This window comes from Pongo pygmaeus, chromosome 1, assembly GCF_028885625.2.
Source record: "Pongo pygmaeus isolate AG05252 chromosome 1, NHGRI_mPonPyg2-v2.0_pri, whole genome shotgun sequence".
Classification (NCBI taxonomy): Eukaryota; Metazoa; Chordata; class Mammalia; order Primates; family Hominidae; genus Pongo; species Pongo pygmaeus.
The window spans coordinates 7,552,774-7,575,724 of record NC_072373.2 but is presented as its reverse complement, the minus strand read 5'-3'; the positions used below and the strand labels follow the sequence as shown (position 1 = coordinate 7,575,724).

General features: G+C 36.8%; 1 protein-coding gene across 1 annotated transcript; it reads right to left on the bottom strand.

The window, feature by feature from the left end:
• On the bottom strand, positions 1-22,276 carry FH (fumarate hydratase). The gene is made up of 10 exons (XM_054448793.2): positions 22,066-22,276; positions 19,600-19,734; positions 16,026-16,136; positions 14,298-14,474; positions 11,023-11,205; positions 8,349-8,514; positions 6,402-6,605; positions 4,798-4,925; positions 2,801-2,954; positions 1-368 (listed from the first exon to the last, which is right to left on the bottom strand). The coding sequence occupies exons 1-10, from the start codon at positions 22,195-22,197 to the stop codon at positions 226-228; spliced, it is 1,533 nt and encodes a 510-aa protein (XP_054304768.1). The 5' UTR covers positions 22,198-22,276; the 3' UTR covers positions 1-225.
• Positions 22,277-22,951: the final 675 nt, after the last annotated feature.

Genomic DNA, 22,951 nt, shown 5'->3' with positions numbered 1-22,951 from the left:
TTTAAGTCTGTTTTCCTTTTTATTTTATAAATGTATTTTATTTTACACTTGTTTAATCCACCTCAGACCTAGCACATCCTAGGGTTTTATATACTGATCAAATTGCTCTGCTAGAGATACTTAAGTTCAATAGCAGTTTCCTTTCAAACTTATCCATTTTTAAGAAATGGGAGTCTGTTTTTTTAAATTTTATACATGTTTATTTTCATTATAAATTTATTTAAATCACTTTGGACCCAGCATGTCCTTAGGTTTTACCCATTCGTCAAACTGCTCTGCTGTGAGATAGCCAAGTTCAATAGCAGTTTCCTTTAAGGTTGATCCATTTTTGTGTGCTGTCTTAGCAATCTTTGCTGCCTTGTCATACCCTGAAGAAAAAATAAAAAGATGACATATGGGTTAGTAGTGATATTTGGTTTCCTAAAGCAAAAGGTGACATAATTGTTTACTTGATATTGATGCTATATGGGCCTCTTAAGTGACATTTTTTTGTTTTTAAAAATAGTTAACAGTGATTATCTCAATAATCATTTTTTACATAGAACATTTACTTTTCTTAAGAAATAAACACTTAAACATACCTCACTTTCTCCAAAAGATTTGTTCCTAAGTTGAAATTTTCCACTAACTTAGATACTTTGAAGGGGAAAAAAGTAGAAATTATAGCACCAAGACATAAAAATATACATCTGGGTATATTTTTCAAACAACATGTTTAACTAGAAACAATTATCTTTCTAAAGAAACATTAACAAGCTAAATGCTCCAGTCCAGCAGAAAATATAGCACTGCACGTCTGGCAACTGTGGTGAGTGGCTGAGAGGGCAGAAGTCCTCGCAGTGAGGCAGGGGCAGGCAGGGCCTGGGGAGAGGTGCCTCCAGAGCTGCTTCCAGTGGCTCTTCTCTATGTGGCTCTCCACTGCAATGTCTTCTATACCCTGGCCTCTTCCCAGATGTTACAGGGACACAAATGGGGAGTCTGGGCAGAAATACAGACTGCACAAAAGATCACAGGCATACTGTTTACTTCAGAGTTATTTGCTTTTCAAATTAATAAAAGTGGGGGCAGGGCAGTTCTGCAAGCTGTCTTGTCTTAACATATATATATTTAGTCAAGAAGAAAAAGCACGAATGAAAATGAAACCAATGAGGGAGAAAAAAAACAAGATCAGAGAAATACGACCAAAAGGAAGAAGCTTGCTGAGGCAGTATACATCATCAACAAGATGGCATGTGTCAATATGCAATTATTAATCAGCTATAAAAGAAAGCATGCGCATAGTTACTTTTATTACTTAACTGAATTTGTGAATGCTAAATATGTTGAAAAGGGCATTTATTGATCTGAAAGGGCATTTATTGATGCCATTTACTGAAAAGGGCATCTTTCTTAAAGCAGAAATGCTTTGAGAAAGAATTTGCATGTTAAACTCTTGAGATCAATATATATCCAGTACTTTTATTTTAATAATGGCTTTAAAGTCTAAGCATTTCAGTTGTCAAGTCCAACAAGACATTATTGGCAACCAGCCTGGTCCATAATGAGAATATAGGGAACCCATGATTCAGAGGGTTGTAAGGCTCACACCAAGTCAACTAGTGAGGTGGTGTTGACCCATCTCATTCTCATATGGCCTCTAACAATTCTTTTTATGTCACAATAAGTTGATTCCAATAAAGATTTACCAATCATTCAACTTTAGGAGACACCTCTAATTTAAAAGTTTTGGCAACACATTCTGAAGTAAAGATCTGATGAAAACTGCTCACATGAGCCTCTGGGTTCCCCTTTGTGTTTTTCCAGATGTAGTTGATGTACCATAATTTTAAATGGATCAAACATTATTACCAATCTCAATGCCATACCAAAAAACTGATATCATACTGGGCTCAGAGCTACCTAAAAGAGTCAAGTGAGCTCTAATTTTAAAACACTGAAATTATAGCTTGATGTGAAACCAGGAATATAAAATTTGCCTTGAAAGTTCAAGATTACAGAAGAAGCAATAACCATATTATGCCAAATAAGTGAATCATAACTTGTTCTATAATAGAAAGTCAGAAAATATATTAACCTCTGCTTAGCAGAAAGGAAGAATGGGTAAAAGGCTTTTAACACATCATAATATACTGCAACATAATGCCTCAAAATCTACAAAAGTGTAAACAGTTTATTTAATGGGGATCTCTATGGTCAGTCTACTACCCAAATCTGTACGTTTGATTCTACATAATGAAATATTTACAGTTCCAAAAAAGACTTATAATACAATAGCATGGTTTTAGACAAAATATTTGCACTTTCCTTCCTCCCTTTCACTATAAGCAATGAATACATAAACTTTTTAATTGTAACTTTCCATTTCTGAATTGAATAAAACAACAAAATTAAAGCATTGTAGAGATCTAGGGAAGGTAGAAAAATGAGTTCATTCAATGTTGCTAATCAGCAGTGCCACCTAGTGACACTACCCACTGAAGGTCTTACAAATAACCTTCCCCAATGGTCTGCATAGAATATTTGGCATCTGAATTCCATTAAAATTAAAATAAGTTTGAACTACTACTTCTCAATACATTTCAAATAAAATGAGGCATAATAGATCAAGTTTTGAAAGAACTATGACACCATACAAGTTATATAGTATCTTTCCACATGGTTTCAAATATTTTGAGATTTTACTAAAACCATATTCAAAAGAAATTCGCTGTTCTCAAACATTGATCCACTTGTCTCTTAAAAATGTTTTAGCTTTTTAATTTTGCATTCAAAATGATATTATTATTCCTTAAACACTTACCTATATGAGGATTGAGAGCTGTCACCAACATTAGAGACTCATTCATCAGCTTGTTGATCCTTTCTGTATTGGCCTGGATTCCCACCACGCAGTTTTCTGTAAAGGAAACTGAAGCATCCCCCAGCAGCCTGGCTGAGTGTAACACATTTTTAATCTTTGAGTAAGTGACAGAGAGAGAGAGAGAGAGAGAGAGAGACATTACTAAGGCAACATGTTTTTTGTCCAATAACATATTATTTTCTGGTTGATAGTAAATATACAATTCAATAAACATATAGATCTCCTACAAATTTTAAGGCACTATACCCAAGGAAACAAATGTGAAAGAAATCATGAACATTTGAAGGCACAGAAATCTAAAAAAGGTGAAAAAGACATAAATACAAATGACTAAAACACAAAATAGCCCATAGCAAGTATTTAGAACAGAGGTCTGAAGTGTTAGAGACCATAGAGAAAGAGAAATTAACTCCAGTTGTTGGAACTGGTGAAATTCTATTTTATGGAGAGGACTTGGCCAGAGAAGGAAAAAGAATCTTCCACGCAGAAGGAAGAGGAGCAAAGATGCAGAGGTTCGAAAGTTCAGCATGAGTGTGAGGCAATTAGTAAAGTCAAGGCAAAATCTAATGATCACCAAATTTCTAGGTTTTCTATGCTTTAACAAATACTCCAGTCACTGTAAAATAACTTTTCATATAATATTAAAAAACAGTATAAAATCAATTAGCTTGTTTTGGCTCTTTTTTTTGGGCAACATTTCCAATATTTATTAAGATATATCCACATCCTAACGTCCTCTGGTCTAAAACTCCACAGTCTGAAAACTAGACTTCCAACAATGGACTCTAAGACACATAATCTAAGTTTTAATTTGCTACTAATGACCTTGTAATAAGGCAAATTTTGATTATCTTTATTTTACATTAAAAATAAAATTTTAAAAAGATTAACAAGCCATTTATTGTTATGCACCTATAAATGCTGGGTATCTCATGTTAACTGTTTGGAATCTGACCTGAGAGCAAAATTTTAACAGTCTGAATTCTGCTCTGGCCTGTGTTTTTATTTACCACTAGAATATACATTCCATGAGAGCAAGAAATCTGTCTTTTCATTGCTCTGTTTCTGTTATGCATCCAGTACAGTGCCTGATAGAAAATGGTACTCAATAAATATTTAGTGAATATATTAAATATACTCAATATTTGTCATTTGCATATTCTTATAAAATTAAAATTAGAATTTGCAACAGATTCCAAGAGAAAGTAAGCCCCTACTATACTTTAGCTATAACACTTTGTCCAAATGAAGGACTCTAAATTATGGCAACAGCTCCACTATCTGAAGCTGAGGAAACTGATGAGAAATGACGCGATGCATCTAACGATCTTTGTAAAGATGAAAGAAAAAGAACAGTTTGGATGGACACAATGTTTTCAAGTATGTGGAAAGGTAAATGAAAGAAAGTCTGACAGGGGGCAGAAAGAGAACTGGTGAAAAAATGTTCAAGCAAGCAGGGATGAAGAATGTTTCAAGGAGGGACAGTCAACATCAACTATTAGTAAGGGAAGAAGTAACTGTGCAATGGCAGCTGGACTGAGGTAGTCACCAATGACTGGGAGAATAATTCAAGCGTGGAGGCGGCCATGCTGGGCTGTGGTGACTACAGCATAAATGAAAGTGAGTATGTGTTATCCTTTCAAGAAGACTGAATTTGAAGAAGAAAGCAGCAGCATGAGAAGGAGACAGGCTTGTAGGGAGGCGTTTTATTTTTCTTAAACTGGGGCTATTAAAAAAACATCAAATTGCTTAGGTTAAAAGTCAACTAATTTCTATTATCTAGGGTTATTCTGGTAACTTCATAAATGCTTGACTTCCAACTGCTACTTATGTCACCCAGCTACCCAGTGTGGAATCACTAGAAGTCTTTATGAAATACAAAACCAAGATAATAAGCCTTTGGTCAAAAAACATTAAAAATCAGATTTAAAGCTTACCATCATTGGCTTGAAAACATTCAACTCAAAATGTCCATTGCTGCCTCCAACAGTGACAGCAACATGGTTCCCCATGACTTGGGCTGCAACCATGGTCATTGCTTCACATTGAGTAGGGTTCACCTTGCCTTCAAGAAAACCACCAATGACAGAGTAAGACTAGAATTTATGCAAATAATCAGGAGAATAAAGAAATCTAATTTCATTAAATAGAGTAAGATATACAATAAAGCAAGGCCCAACCATCAGTGTAATTTAATGAAACAAATCAACCAAGGAAGGCGGGATGGATAGCCACAAACTGAATCATTCAAAAGCTAACGAGTAGCCACAACTACATATCATACATAGTTCTCCGCCTTCATAATTTTCATTCATTCTATACATATTTATGGAGCCAGTATATTCACTCAATATACAACAGTGAATAAGAAAGATGCAGGCCCTGCCCTCGCAGAACTTAGAGGCTAGGGAGAAAGAGCTGGCAATTATAAGGGGTAAATACAGAGAAGGGCATGCTGCTATCAGAACACTTATAAAAGTGACCCTTCACTAACACTTGGGAGGCTTCCTAGGGGAAAGTGATGCTAAGCTAAAATTTTCCTATTTATCACATGAGTCTCTGGAACCCCACTACCCTGTTCATACTCCTTGGACAAGCTCCAAGTTTGAATCAAACAACCCAGATTCCTCTGACCAGTACAAGTTAACACACTGGAAAGATTATTGGGTGGATTATTTCCTTTATCTGTGACTCCCCATTTCTCTTTCTTTTGGCAATCACCCTGGATTTGCAATCAACTAAACCCTTACATCATTTTTCAACATGAAATACTTTAAAACAAAATTTCATCCCTTCTTATTCTACAGATCCATAATTTTTATAAAAATCTAGAGTCAGGCCTTTCTTTCCCACTATTAAAAGTTACCTTGTCAGTTTTAGCCCAAGCTACAATGGCCTTTATGGATCTCAGTTCTGTCATCCACAGTATTGCTATCTCAACTCTGTTAACTGCTAATATGATTAGCATGTATTCTCTTCCTTCACCCTCAGTCACCAGTAAAGTGTTGAAGGGCAGAGCCCTTCAGCTTGTTACCAATATATTCTTCTAGACTGAAGTCACTTCATTAGTCACTTCTGAAATGTCACTGTTCACCCAGCTACATTCATCTGCCAGCACTGCCCACGCTTCTCCACTGGAATCAATGACTATCATGCGAATCTATCAAATGACTTGCTGAAATCCAGACATACACTGTTGTGTCACTCGCTATATCTAACAGTCACATAACGCAATGCAAAAAATAAGTGAAGTTTGGTATGACTTCTTTTTATTCAACCCATGCTGATCACTTTAACAGCCTGTTCTACATTTTCTAATGTGGGATTCAAAATACTTGCTGCTAAGTCAGACTCTTTTTTCCTATCTTGTTACGTGATGTGCCCAGAAGTCCTGATCAGAGGACCACAGACATGCTCAAACAGCGTGCCTTGCGTATCCAGCTTTGGGATAACTTTAAACAAAAAGAGACATGTTCCATAGCTAAGAATGCCTAGGACCTAGTCAAGTTCTAGCTCCAACATTTACTAGCTATGTGATTACCTGGCATGATACTGCTTCCTGGTTCATTTTCAGGCAAGATCAATTCTCCGAGACCTGACCGAGGACCAGAACCCAAAAATCGAATATCATTTGCTATCTTCATCAGACTGCAGGCAGTAGTGTTCATGGCTCCACTGAGCTCAACCAGAGCGTCATGAGCAGCCAGAGCTTCAAATTTATTTGGAGCAGTGACAAAAGGCAAGCCTAAAGAAAAGAAAAAATATCCTATATGGGTGAACAAGTTAAATTAAACATTTTTCTACTATTAGCAAGTTAAACAGAAAGTTCCAATATATGAAAAAATAAAAATTGTACTTCAGAAAAAAATGTTTACTTAAGACTCAAATTTTGTCTACATTTTTAAAAGAAGTCCTAAAGGAGTAGAAAGAATCTGGTATTACATTTTTTAAGTTTTTTCAGACAGAGTCTCACTCTGTTGCCCAGGCTGGAATGCAGTGTGGCTCAATCACAGCTCACTGTAGCCTCAACCTCCATGGCTCAGGGAATCCTCCCACCTCAGCCTCCAGAGTAGCTAAGACTACAGGTGCACACCACCACGCCCAGCTAATTCTTTAATTTTTAGTAGAGATGGGGTTTCGCCATGTTGCCCAGGCTGGTCTCAAACTCCTAGGCTCAAGCAATCCACCCACCTTGGTCTCCCGAAGTGCTGGCATTACAGGTGTGTAATTCCACTGTGCTTAGCCAGGCACTACATTTAAAAGGTGAAATAACAAGTACAATAAATGTACTGAAAGAAAAAACACAATCCTACTGCAAACACACATATATGACGCCTGACTATGCTTGAGTAAAAAGTATATGGGAATTCATTCTAGTTTATTCCGCACTCCTTTCCTAATACTTTTTTTTTTTTTTTGAGACAGAGTCTTGCTCTGTTAGCCAGGCTGGAGGGCAGTGGTACAATCTCGGCTTGTTGCAACCTCCTCCTCCAGGGTTCAAGCGATTCTCCTGCCTCAGTCTCCCGAGTAGCTGGGGTTACAGGCGCCCGCCACCATGCCCGGCTAATTTTTTAAAATTTTTACTAGAGACAGGGTTTCGCCATGTTGGCCAGGCTGGTCTCGAACTCCTGACCTCAAGTGAACTGCCCACCTTGGCCTCCCAAAGTGCTAGGATTACAGGTGTGAGCCACCATGTCTGGCCCCAATACAATTTTTTAAAGTTTCTTTGTCCACTTTACTGTGCTTCATCCTCTCCCCTAGCCAGGAGCCCACAAGATCCCCTGTAAAAACAGGGTGCTAAAATGAGTCAGATGTTCTCAGTTAACCCCCATGTTAAAAATTTTATAAATCTACATTTGCCAAACCCTAAAAGTAGAGTTCTTTTCTATTAAAATATGGTTTAAAGACAAATCAGCTGGTAAGCTATCATGTGCAGTGTATAATTATCTCTATCCTAACCGTCTGGTAACATCTACATCTTAATAAGAGTTCTGAAGATGACAACTTGACCCTAATAACAGTTATCATTATCTAAAGTATAGTACTCTCTCTACTAAAGGAAAGACATAGTTAAAAAAGGTCAATAATTCAAAGAATTATCACAGCATGACATAGGAAAAAAAAGAAATTAAGTCTGTCTACAACATATTTACTATTCAAATAACTTACTCAACGCTCAGTTTTTTTCTGCCTATTTTGAAAACTGCTATTCAAAACTTTAAAGGGAAAATAATTGAAAACTAACTAGTAAACAAAGCTAACACTGGTAGATTTTAATGGCATGCTGTATAAACTCCTATACGGAACATTTTTTAAAAGGCAAATAATTAACATTATAACTTCAGAAACGACTTAAAACACATGTTTGATGGAAAAATATCATTTCTAACTTTAAATTCACAAGAATTCAAGACAGGAACACTCAGAAAATATACAGACCACGTATAATGAGAAATGAAAATGAGAAATCATTCACGTGATCACTAACCTGTAAGTGCAGCCACTTTTGCAGCAACCTTTTCTGCAAAGCCAATTCTAGTATTTAAACCTGTACCAACAGCAGTGCCTCCAGCTGCGAGCTCATAGATTCTTGGCATGGCAGCTTTTATTCTTGTCATTGCATATTTTACTTGTTGAACATAACCACTAAATTCCTGAAAAGAAAAGAAAATTAAGGTAAGAATAAGTAATTCCTAATAGCTTACAAGTTACTCTAACTGCATTAAATAGAAATTTTTAAAAATGTCTTTCAGAATACTAAATTACAAGCTAATCAAGTTTTATTTATACTACTTCAAATCTTATGATGAGCAAAGTATACGGAAGGATGAGGGTTTATAGAACCATAAGGTACGACAATGCCATGATAACATGCAGCCTATTTATTATAATCTAGTCTTTTAATAGGAAGCAAAGAAAAACAGCACAGGAAATACACTTTAAAAAGAACAACTTTACTACACTAAATTATTGGTTTACTTGCAGGCTACTAAAGAAACTGAAGTGATTTCTTATTTTTGGGGGATGTCTCAGACAACTTTGGTAGAAGAAAAAATAGTAACTCATCTCCCCCCAAAAAATGCAAACATAGAAATATTCTCCATACAATTTCAGTGCATAAACCTTACAGGAAATATGAAGACATTCTACAGAGACTTGGGAAACTAAGGACTCACTGAATAGCACAGGAAGGTAACAGTTTGCATTCAAGGACCTTCCAAAAAGAACAGGAGGTAACAGTGGAGTCGGATCGCAGCATCGATGTGCCAGTGCCAACGCTGGCTCCAAATTGTGACAGGCCTTAATTACGGCAACCACACAATGCATGTGTTGTGACAGGCCTTAATTACGGCAACCACACAATGCATGTGTTGTGACAGGCCTTAATTACGGCAACCACACAATGCATGTGTTGAACACAGAAAGGGCTCTATTAATAGTTACGCAGAAACAAAAGGCATAAACTGGGAGTTCACTGGGCAAGCCAAGATACATGGTTACACTAAATCTATCCTTTTTTCCTGCCTGAAAACAGTAAAAAACCTTCAGTGATAGGAAGCCATACTGTTCTAAAGAAAACATTTCAAAAGATATAACTCATTATAGGTAGACCTGATGCATTTGATGTAACATCACTCATATACAGTCATGCACCACATAATGATGTTTCAGCCAACGAAAGATCACATGAACAGTGGGACCCTAAGATTATAAAGCCATATTTTTACTGTACCTTTTCTACATTTAGATATGTTTAGATACACAAATACTTACCATTGTGTTACGATTGCCTATTGTATCCCATGCAATAACATGCTGCACAGATTTGTAGCCTAGGAGGAAAAGGCTATGCCATATAGCCTGGGTGTATAGAAGGCTATACCATCTAGGTTTGTGTGAGTATACTCTGTGATGTTCACACAACTATGAAATTGACAAAGGATGCATTTTTCAGAACATATCCCCATTGTTAAGCAACACATGACTGTGTGTATACACACACAAACAAACACACTAGATAGATTCACTTATAAAATACACTTTGACAGGGAACAATGCACAAACTCAAAAGACAATCCCAATAAAAGCAAGTATAAATGCTTCTGATAAAGTCAAACAGAAAAATATAATTTTGTGTCTTAACAGGAAGAATGATGATTTTACACAGGAGGCTGAGTCATGGCCCAAACGGTATTTAGTATTGTGGTTTTCAACACCAAAAAAAGGTTAAAATTAGAAACTTGAGGAATATTCAAAAGTTTCAAAACACACATACTGTTCCTCCTTAGAAATTATGCATGGTCCTAAGTACTAATGATGCAAAGAGAAATGAGACACAGCCTTAAGAAGCAACTCAATCCAGTGAGTTCAATTTAGTCCCATCATTTGTTTTTCAATTACTCATTTCAAGTTTTTCTCATTCCTTCCATAAGGAAATTAAGCTACCCCAGTTGGAGTGTGAGTTTACTAAGACAAAAGTCATTCCTTGTATTTCTTTACATTTCCTTCACAATGTATACTATTAGATATTCCTTAAAGCATTGAAAAAGAAACATGAAAATGCTTTCTAATATCTTGGAGAAGAGAGTAGTATCTCCTTCACATGCGGCCAGATCCATCTTAAAAAGATCTACCTTATTTAATCACTTTAAGATTAAATTTTAAATAATCTACTAATTTAGGTAAGAAAGACAAAAGAAAAACCATGATGATACTGATGGAGATGACAGCGATGACGGTGGTGATGATGGGAGCTAACGTTAACGGGTACTTACGTGTGCCAGGCATGCTTCTAAGCACTCTACATAAATCAACTTATTAGAGCTTCACAACTATGCTATGAAAGAGAAATTATTTTCCTCATTTTGTAGCTCAGAAAACTGAGGCACAGAAAGGCTAAATGATTTTCCTATGGTCCTGTAGCTTGTACACGGCAAAGCTAAGATTTGAACCCGAGCAGTCTGACTGAATCTGACTTACAGCCAGTACACTCTGCTTTTCTTCTAAGTGGATGTCAATAAAAATTACTGATTGGTTGGACAGAACAACTTCTGTCACTGAAGTTGACGGTTACAAATTTGGCCTTTCAAGGATTTCAAGGATGACACATTGGCCATTTGTACCAAGCTCTAAATTGAATAAAATTAGTCAAACTCCTATACCTGCCCAAGAGTAAGTGGAACAGCATCCTGAGTATGAGTACGTCCAATCTTGATGATCTGCTCAAACTCTTTGGATTTTGCATCAAGAGCATCATGTAACTTCTGTAGTCCTGGTAACAGTACTTCACGAACTTCTATTGCCGCAGCAATGTGCATTGCTGTGGGAAAAGTATCATTTGAGCTCTGTTGGAAATTTTTCAAAAGAAATATAAAATGTTAAATCAGAGGCAAGAAAAACAAACTTCTGAATTAAACTTCTCAATTAAAAAACTCTCCAACTAACTACTCAAAACCCAGCTCAGTTACATTTATGTGTGGCATGTCATAGGTAAGTTATTATAGAACCAAATAAGCAGCATCCTGGTTTCTAACACATACTCAGAATTGTATTATACACATTAAGTATACTGAATGTATTATGTATTATATAGAATACATATTATATCTGCCTGCTAATAAATGACAGCAAAATACAGAGAAGTATTGTTAACAACTACACTTGAAGACAGCAGTAGTACCTTCAATGTAGTTGAATATCTTATATCAAATTACATCAATTATTGAATTATATATTCTTATAAAATCTTATAATTGAATATCTTACAATTATACAGTGCATACAGTCTTTCATAAACAGCTCTTTATTAAGTTTAGAAAAATTCTGTGAGGTATATTACCACTTTAAAAATAGGAAAGCCAAGCCCTCAAAGAGACTGTATAAATGCCAAAATATTTAGCAACTGGCAAACCTGAGACCTAACCAGGTAGTATACACTCAGTGCTCTTTCCTCAACTGTTGACCCTATACTTTTAAAACATAATATCAAGCTGGGTGCAGTGGCTCATGCCTATAACCTCAGCACTTTCGGAGGCTGAGGCAGGAGGATCAATCGAGGCAAGGTGTTTAAGACCAGCCTGGGCAACACAGAGCAATATTCTGTCTCTAAAAAAATTTTTAAAGTTAGCCAGGCATGGCGGTGCATGCCTGTGGTCCCAGTTGCTCAGGAAGCTAAGGCATGAGGATCCCTGGAGCTCAGCATTTCGAGGCTGCAGTGAGCTATGCTCACTCTACTGCACTCCAGCCTGGGTGACAGAGTGAAGCACCATCTCTAAATACACACACACACACACACACACACACATACACGCACACACACAGATATATGTAAAAGTATACTGTCATTTAAAAAGATACGTTATTTATATATTTTGACGTTTACTATGCAAAATATAAAGTACTTACAAAAGAAGTAGGATGAATGGTATAATAAACACTTATGTACCTGTCACCTGAATTAAAATAGTTTACATAATTATCAACATGTAGCCAATCACGTTTCATCTATAACTCTACCTTTCTGAGGCAGACTTCAGACTTCTGTATACACAAAACATAAATTCATAAGGCAAGTATTAGATTGGGAAAATCCCTTATACAATGAATGTATATGAAAAAAACTTCTTCCTTACTACTTAAAAATATATTAAATTATAGCTAGCACCCAGATCTCAGTTTCTAAATATCATTTTCCAATAAAAATTCTCCAACAGTTCCTTGAAAAATGGCTGTTTCTAGGGCTGGGGCAGAAACAATACAAGACAATGAGCTTGGAGCATCTTAAAATACCAGAAAGTCAGAACACACTTAAGAAAAGTAAAAGGATGGTGGCGTGCCTAAAAGGACACAAGAGCCAAATGAATTGGGTTCCCTGAGCTGAAAGAATTTAAGCAACAATATAAACAAAAGTATGGGATTATAACCTGAAGAATAAAATAAATAACCATGAATCCATACTGATATACACAAATAATTGAATAAATAAATAAATGGGACAGAGAGAACAAATCTTCCTTGCAGAAAAATTCAACTAACAAATGTAGAACGAATAAAGAAAACTGAAAATCACTATTAAAATACCACAGCAGTAACTGCTGTAGACAAGATTCCCTGATGAATGCTAAAAATAGTGGGAAAAAGTTTAACGAAAAAGAAGATGTTTGCCTAGCCTCAAGGTAGCACTATTAATTACTACAGTGATTTTAATGTAAGCCCAAAAACTTTTTGATACTCCTCTCTCTAGAAACTGAAATACAGTGCCTGGAATGCAGGCAGGGTTTAGTGACCTATTTCTAACGAACAGGGCATAGAAGAGGAAAAATTATAATTTTACCATAGAGAAAAGTGGCAAGTTACCAGCTTAACCAAGTGATTAAGGTTAACATCACCAGTAAAAGTCATGTTGCTATCATGAACCCCTGATATGACGCATTGAGAAGGGCCCTTTATTTCTGTGATAGTTTTCTCAAAAATTCAAAAGTCTCAGTCTAATGAGAAAACATCAGACACACCAGAATTGAGGGACATTCTACAAAATACCTGACCACTGCTTTCAAAGTGTCAAGGTCACTGCTATGTGAAATCCTAACCTCTAGGGTAATAGTATTAGGAGATGCGGCTTTGCAAGGTGATTAGTTCATAGGGTAAAGCTCTCATGAACGGAAGTAGTGTCCTTATGAAGAGACCCCAGAGAGCTCCTTTGTCCCTTCCACCATGTGAGGACACAGAAAAGATGGCCATCTACAAACCAAAAAGTGGGCCCCCACCAAGCCAATGAATTGGCCAGTGGCCTGACCTCGGACTTCTAGCTGCCAGAACTGTGACAAATTAACTTCTATTGTTTATAAGCCACTCAGTCTATTGTATTTTGTTACTGCAGCCCCAAAGGACTAAGACAATCGCAAAAGACCAAGAAACTGTCACAGATTGGAAGAAACTAAGGGGACATGTGACTAAATGTAATGTATAGCATTGATTGGATCCTGAAAAAGAACGTGAGTGGAAAAACTGAGGAAAGCCTCAGTTTTTTTTTTTTTTAAGTCTGTTGTTTAGCTAAGAGTACTGTATCTATGTTAATTTCTTAGTTTTGATAAATGTACCATGGTTACATAAATGTTAACATTAAGGGAAGCTGAGTGAAAGGATATAGAAACTATTTGAACTATCTTTGCAATTCCCTTATTAATCTAAAATTATTTCAAAATAGAGTTTTAAACAATAAAAAAATACATATACTAAATTCAGGTGTCCTAAAAGTAATTTTTATAAGGATTGAAACATAAAGCCAAGATTCCTTAAAGAAATAAGAACCATAAGAAGCCTTATCCATTAAATAATGAACTCTTCTTGTCAAAAAGTGAACGCTTCTTTTACAAGAAAAATCTCAGGTATGCTTTTCAATTTATAACAAAAAAAAAAGCAAAGCTCACATACTGACCTGGCTTTTATTAACATGATCATTGGGATGCACAGGTATCTTGCTGCCAAGTTCACCTCCTAACATTTCAATTGCTCTATTGCTAATGACTTCATTTACATTCATATTTGTCTGAGTTCCTGATCCAGTCTGCCATACCACAAGAGGAAAATGATCATTTAATTTACCTTCAGCTACCTGCAGAAAAAATGTTAAAAATGAGTATTTTAAAAAAGGAAATAATATTCATTCCACTATTTTAGTCAACCATAATTAAGTTCCATTTATAAAACTATTTTAAATATGTTCATTGTTTTCATATGCTAAATGACCTGCTGATTATGCCACAGAGTCTGAATACAGTTGACCCACATATCTAAGCTTCTGAAGCATCACTTGCTCCAACCACAGATACTTTAAAAAGTGAAATATTATCTATAGTGAATGGTATGACAATTCACTGGTTTCAAATGAAAAGGGAATCAGAGCTATCTTTCTTATTTTTCTCCAACTGCCTCCTCTAATAGAGGGCCACCTGTTAGGGCTGGCAAATACGTTTAGTCTTTAGATATATTTGTTGCTGGTGCTCAGCAGGAATATCCAACAGATGTTATTGCCAGAGTCAGCATGATAATGAGCTAGTGACTTGAAAATGTGAGTTCACTAATAGCTACTTCATTGCACAGATGTCCAATGAGCAGTAATCACCAAATGTAGAAATAAACACTGCCCAGATTTGCCCCTATTTTTGTTGTATTTTTATACTTTCAGCTTATGTGTTAGTTTTTGGATGGTGTGCTTTGTAAAATGTGGGTGGTTAACAATCTTCTGGAATGATTTTAGCTTAAAAAATCAGAATGCACTTGAGAAATCTATTACCTTGAACAACTGGTCCACTTTAAAATAAAACTTTTTTCTAATTATATAAAAATATGTGATTAGCGTAGAAAATTTTGAGAACTGAAAAAAGTAAAACAGTCACTATAGTTCTACTGCTCAGTAATTATGACTATTAGCATGTTGGCATCCCCAGTCTCTATCTCATGCAATGAGGGGTGTGTGTGTGTGTGTGTGTGTGTGTGTGTGTGTGTGTGTGAGAAACACACATTTCCTGTTCATTTTTTCCTAAACAAAATTAGGATCGTAAAATACATATATTTTTGCAAACTTTCCTCCCTATTTCTCATAGGCTAGGCTTTGTTCATGCCAATCTTCAAAAAAGTAATTTTCTATAATTTACCATATAAATATAATTTATATAACTAGCTATTATAGTTACATATTGTCTAATTTGTTTTCATTATTATAAATAGTGCTGTAATTAACAATACTATACATACAGTTCTGTTACCTCTGATTGCTTCTTTAAGACAATGTTATTAGCATATTAGTAAAATTACATTCTCAATATGCACTATCAAATAATCAACTGGTTTTAAAAAGATTTATATATAAAATAAAAAATCAAGTAAAGTTCAAATGATATCTTTTCAAAAAATTTTCTTAAAACTATATAAATTAAGGAAAGTCAAAAGGCTTAAAAACAAAAGGTATAAAATCATCCAGAAATTTTGTCACAATGTAACATTTTAAGCACCATATCATCACTAAAAATAATGCTACCACCCTCCCCTGAAATTCATTAATTCAAGAATTCACAGTTCCCCTTTCCTTCTGCCAGAGCATATTGTCATCCAGAGTATGGCATGGGTCTGATGTTATTAAGTAAACACACTTAGCACCTCCTACCTCATCTGCTGCCTTCATTATTGCATTAGCAATCTTTGGATCAAGACCATAATCCTGGTTTACTTCAGCGGCTGCTCGCTTCAAGATGCCAAAAGCTTTAATAACTGGGGTCTAAAATTAATCAGAAAAATATTTCAAATTTGCAATTTTACTTAAGCATGGAAGTTTATTATTTTGGAGGATGCAAAAGCTATACATAAAACAATGAAATAAAACAGCAACACTATAGCTCTAAAATGTTTAGGTTATAGAGAAAGATTATAGACAGGAATTTCATGAACCAAGAATCAACATTATCATAGATCTATTTGTTTAAGGAACCAAATAAAAACAAATACATTGACTCTTCATATATATATGTGTGTATGTCTCCTACATACATATACATATACACACATATTCACATGTATACAATCCTATGCACAAATACACACAATAAATTATATGTGTTTATTTCATATACTATAAATAAAAACAAATAGTACTCAATCTTTTCACCAGCAAGAGCCATTATTTTCTCACTGGATCCCACGTTACATTATAATTGTTTCCTTCCCCTCTTAAAAAAATAAACAAATAAGGGATATATTTAACTGCCAATCAGTATGAGACTACCAGTTACTGACTGGGTTATCATTTCACCCCAAGTCCAAAAAGCAATCTATTCTACTTAGCTAGTAAAGCCTTAATACTCAGTAACTCCCTGGACATTTCTCTCAGAAGAATTATTTTTTTAAATCCAAGATTCTCCAGACCTAAAGGTGACAGCTTCCGATACATATAAAACCCCGTTAGTGCAGATCTTTTCATTGTCTATCCCAAATCACCTCATCAAGCTTGAAAAGGATAAACTGAAATGAAAACCTAGTTTTTATAAGACAAGTTAATTGTGAGTTCTTGTCAAAATTAATAATACAGTTTGTTGTACAGATCCCACACCAGGTTTGAATGTGGAAAGAGCAGAAGGGAGAAAGGGAAGAAAGGAAGAGAATGATGAATGTATAAGAGAGAACCTGTCATCTCTGGAATCAAAGTAGAAAAAACAAAGAAAAGTAAGAAATAAGACACATTAAAAACATAAACCTGGACCAGAGTAAGTATAAGCTGAGGGGCAAATAGAAAAGGAAAACCAGAAAATTTTAAATTTCAATTTTAAGTAACTAAAATTAAAACATTAGAAATGTTTTACTCAAACGAAATGGGGACAGATGGCACACAGGATTAGAAACTTCAAAACTTTAAATATGAAAACAAATGGGAATTTAAATCTCCACAGTAACAAACACTGCGGTAGTGGGCTGAACCACTACCAAGGGCAAAGGTGAATGCCAATCAACGCTGGCCATCTGAATGGAGTGAATGACCCCCAGTGTTTACGGACTATAAAAATAAAAAAGGGTCATTCACAGCAGGAAGAGGTTCAACGAACACCATAAAATGGCAAAATGTATCACTAGAAAGAAAAGACAGGTCACCTTATTCTTAATTTATTCACATTAGATGTTCATAATCTTTTTTAGCTTTGTTTTCCTCTGGACCTCAAGTAAAAAGGATTGAGTTTAATCATACTACTCAGTTTAGAGTACATACAGACTGTTTTACATGTAATAAAGTTCAGGAAATATGACAAAATCAAGACCCCAGGTGTCTGCCTTTCACAGGTGTGCAATCCCAATGGTTGTGCTGTCTCTGGAGCAGCAGCAGCAGGAATCACGCCCCACCAGAACTACAAAACATGCTGGTGACACAGATCAGTGAAAACGGCAGCCATGCTCGCTCCCACCAACACTGGCTGGGGCTGACCTCCTCCTTAGTCTCTGGAGTTGAATAAAATGAGATTATTTTAGGATTGGTCACTACCCTTTTTCACCCAACCACACAGTCAAACTATGTTTACCTCACCACCAAGAAGGCTGTAGATGGCAATGACAAAGATATTCTCATCAAAGATTCAGCTGCCTGTTGTAAAGTTCTATATACCTGTCAAGAGGCAGTCTTGAAGGCTTAGGAATGACTTAAAATTACTGAAAATAAAAGCATATTTATAAGATAAGTGTTAAACAATATCTTACGGGATGAAGCCTGGCTACTTCTAGGCTTACTAGCCTATCCTGCATTGATTATTTTTCATACTCCGGTTGGGCTCCCGTAGAATATGTTATGCATTTCTCAATTCTTTTCACACTTTAACATCTCTGAAATCAAGATGTATCTTGTAATCAATGGTAAGTCACAACCTTAATTGGTAGCATTTTTCTTTCTTAGTGGTGCCTATTGGTGCATCTTCTAATTGATGGCATCTTAAATTTAATTGAATGTGGTAGAAAGTTCTATCATTTAATCATTCATATGGAATTGAATAAATACTTATATATTATCTATTATATGTCAGACATGGTTAAGAGTAATACTTTGATGTGTTTGTGTACTATATACTTTTTAGGAAACTGAAACCAAAATACAAAGTGTAATTTTAAAAAATCCCAGTTTTAAATTAGTGGGGGAAAAAAGAATGAGTATTGAAATAAAAATGTTTACAAACTGTAAAATCCTAGTAAAAATCTGTAAATACCCAGCAAGAATGAAAAGACAATCATTTAGTTCTGTCAAATAAAAATCCAAAATAACTATTCACAATAGCAAAGACATGAAATCAACCCAAATGTCCATCAATAAAGGATAAAGTTGTACATATCCACCATGGAATACTATGCAGCCATAAAAAAGAATGAGATCATGTCCTTTGCAGAGATATGGATGGAGCTAGAAGCTGTGACCCTCAGCAAACTAACAGAGAAACAGAAAACCAAACCCGAATGTTCTCACTTGTAAGTCGGAACTGAACAATGAGAACACATGGACATAAGGAGGGGAAGCACACAGGGGCCTGTGGGGGGAGGGGGAGCAGCAGAATGAATAACTAATGTGGGGTTTTAATATCTAGGTGTTGGGTTGAGGGGTACAGCAAACCACCATGGCACACATTTACCTATGCAACAAACCTGCATATCCTGCATGTGTATCCCGGAACTTAAAATTAAATTTTTTTTTTTTTTTGAGACTTGAGTCTCACTCTGTCGCCAGGCTGGAGTGCAGTGGTGCGATCTCAGCTCACTGCAACCTCTGTCTCCCAGGTTCAAGCAATTCTCCTGTCTCAGCCTCCCGAGTAACTGGGACTACAGGCACGTGCCACCGTGCCCGGCTAATTTTTGTATTTTTAGTACAGACGGAGTTTCACCATGTTGGCCAGGATGGTCTCGATCTCTTGACCTTGTGATCTGCCCACCTCGGCCTCCCAAAGTGCTGGGATTACAGGCATAAGCCACTGTGCCCGGCCTTAAATTTTTAAAAAATCCAAAATATTCAAAGCGATGGCTCAAAATAATAGCATGCTAAAACTTCAAAAACTTCTTTAACATTTTAGTGAAAGAGAACATCTTATTACTCATGAAGCCATCTTTTCTAATAACTTTACATTTTAACTCTGAAAAATATTTATTTATAAAGTAAAGTGACTCATGAATACAGCCTACTTCATCCAAAATAAGCCAACATTTCCACAAATGCCACTTACTGGCATGCGTTCTGTCACACCTCCAATCTTAAAGTTCATCGTAGATCTCACCGTCTGGGCGCCATAATACTTATCATTTGGCACCTTTAGTTCACCAAAGGTATCATATTCTATCCGGAAGGAATTTTGGCTTGCCTAAAGACAAGAATACAACACTGTTACAAGCTGAAAAGAAACCCAGGATCAAAAGTAATTGCATCTTATCAGCTGTTAAAGAGAAAGAAACCTGAATAAGTATCACAAAGACAAAAAAATACTATTTGGATTCTCATTCTCTTCCTCACTTTCAGGTCTTTCCTTGAGAGCTCTTTGTCACACAAACTTATTAATTCAGGCGTTAAAGACAGATTGTAGAACTAATATACTATGCTGGTGATAAACATAAAGACTTTGAAATACAAATAGTAATCTTTTCCATTTCAAGAGTATGCTTATTACTGGTCAAGATTTGGCCAATTCAATGTACTTAGTTTAATGCTTATTTTACTGGGAACTTTTGAAAATGGTCTAAGAATGATGATTTGAAATTTATAAACATTATTTATATATAAACATTATTCATATATATTACATATGTATATTCATTTATATGAGAAACGTATAAACATTATTTATATATATAAACACTATTTATATATATGCCATCATGCTACCAAGTCAGTATCACAGCTGGTCTGCCTGTTAAATATTCTCATTCTCAATGCACATTTTAATGCATTTTTAATAATTAATGATCACACGAATTATTCATGTGTGATTTATTTGCTTATTTAACTGCTTTGCTTATTTAATCTCCCCTAAACACAAGAATAAAACACTGTCTGTAAAACCCTATCCCCATAGGGACTGTCTTATTTACAGGTCCTGATAGTGGAAGGCACTCAATAAACAGTATCTTACTATTGAATGAATTTGTATGTGTTCTTTTAAATAAAAGGTAACTTAGGGCATCTAGGGTTATGTGAAACTCTCAACATTAGCAACAGGAAGAACTTTTAACAAAACCAACAGAGATTTTGGACCTGAGAATGGTTAGAGGGCAAAAAATATCAGAACTAGAAAAAACAAAAACTACCTCCATCTGATTTTAGCTAACATTACAATTCTAAGAGCAAGGTAGTGCTATTTTTTGACATTTGCATCAACAGGATAGATTCAGATGTTCTCCAGTCTGCTTCCCTTTACAAAACACTAAATGAATAATAAATAAATTTAAAAATATGTAAAGGTTTTAAAATGCCCTAAAATTATTCGAGCAGGGAGTTCGAGGAATACAAAACATCTCTGATTCTGTAGTATAGTGGTATATCGTAGGTATAGTGACCCAATCAAATTATCTTCAAGTTTACAGTCCAGAAAAAGTATTGGCCCTTTGAAATACCCTAGATGGAGCATTTATTTAATGAGCACTCACTACATGGTATTTTCACATGTGCAGTTTTGCTGAGTAGCTGTTAAGTATTTCAACTTTGCATACGGAAACCGAGGCACAAAGACAACCTGCCCAAAGTCTCAAAGAAGAAGCAGAGCAAGATTTGAAATCACGTCTCTTAGACTGCAAACCTCATGCTACACCAGAGTGCACAACTGTTACTCTTCAACTATCATTTCTCAAACGTTTCCTAACAATATACATATGTATTTAAAGCTTTTTAAAAGCCTGCATTACTAAAGGTGACACTCTAAAGAGCAAAAGGACTTACGTAAGCATGTCATAACCTGAACTTGGATCTTTAAGTTCTTAGCTGTCTTTCTGAATAAAAAGTACTGATTCAGCTCCTAGCCAATCTGCTCAAACATGCTTCAGAATACTATGCCCGCGGTATTCGGAATTGAAGAGTTTTACAAAAGTTACGGGTGAAACCATAGTCAGCCTAACAAACTGAACATGCAATTTCAAAAGAAGTAAAATCTTCGAAGAACCTTCTACCCCACCTGGAGGGCCTGAAAGCAGTGCAGTGCCCCTTGGGGAAAAAAACCACAGTTCAGAAACCACTAGATGCACAGACGGCCAGTGTCCGGCCAGCAAGGCCCAGCTATGGGGCAGGACGGTGCGGGAGCTGCCCCTCTCCCAGCACCCTCCGCCCACGCCGGCACTGTCCTTGAGGGCAGCGCCCCACGGCTGGGGGCCTGCGCGCCAGCAGCAGCGAAGTTACCCCAAAACGCCCCGGCCTCGGCCCGCCATGGACGGCTCCGAGGAGGCGCCGGGAGCGAGCCCAGTAGGACCCTCTCTGACAGCCGCCGTCCCTCCCCAAGCGCTCTCCCGGGCTGCGGCTCCATCCCTGCGCTGGAAGAGGCGTCCCGAGGCCGGGAGGCCAGCCACGCCGGCGCGGGCGCTGAGCCCAGAGTCTGGCGCGGCCCGGACACCCGGGGAATCTCTCCCGCCAAGCCGCGGGCGCCCGGGTCGGCAGGCAGGAGGGCTGAAGGTCACTGCGGGGAGGTCGGGGGATGGCGGCCTGCGCTCACCATTCGAGCCGCGTTCGGGGGCCAAAACGAGGGCACAGCCGCGCCACCCAAGCCAGGAGCCGAAGCTAAGGCTGAGGCTGGAGCCCGCACGAGACGACGCGAGCGCGCGAGGAGCCGAAGTGCTCGGTACATGGTGCTGAGGCAGCCTGGGTAGAATTTCTGGGCGGCTGTGGCCACGCCTCCACGCCGGCTGTCAGAAGCCGTTCCGCCCACCGGCCTCCGTCTTATCCAATCAACAGCCTCACACCAACAGGTGGGGCGGGACCAATCGTGAATGACCAGTAAAGAATGAGGGGGCGGGTTAACTTTCTAGTAGTAGTGTGGGGTGTAAGGCCCTGGGATTCATGGGAAACTAGAAAGAAGGGAATTATGGGAAAGAAGGCTCAGGTTATTCTCGGAGCCGGTCTGATTTTTACGTGTTTGGTTGATTTTTACGTGTTCGGTCTGATTTTTACGTGTCAGGTCGTGTTTGGTTGGTGAAATAGCCTAGAAAGAAATATTTATTCTTTTATTTATCATGTAATCACTCATTACACGTTCTTGCTACTGAAATCCTTTTTCGTTTCTTCCAGATTGTATCTTCTGTGTAGAATTTTTGGGAAGTGCAGCAAAGTGTAGATAATGAAATAGTAATTATTCATAATCCCACAACTGAAAAATAAGATACTTACTTATTTCTTTTAACTTATCATTCTGAGATCTCTACAGTTTCCTTTCTCTTCTTAGCCTGTACCCTCAGAACTCTTTTTTTTTTTTTTTAATGTATTGTGGAAGATGTACACAATTATAGGGAACCTCGGAATTTTTATTATTTGCATATAGTTTTCCCAGTTTTTTGCATAGCTAATTTATACATTTTCAAATTAAAGGCATATTGTTTTAGTAT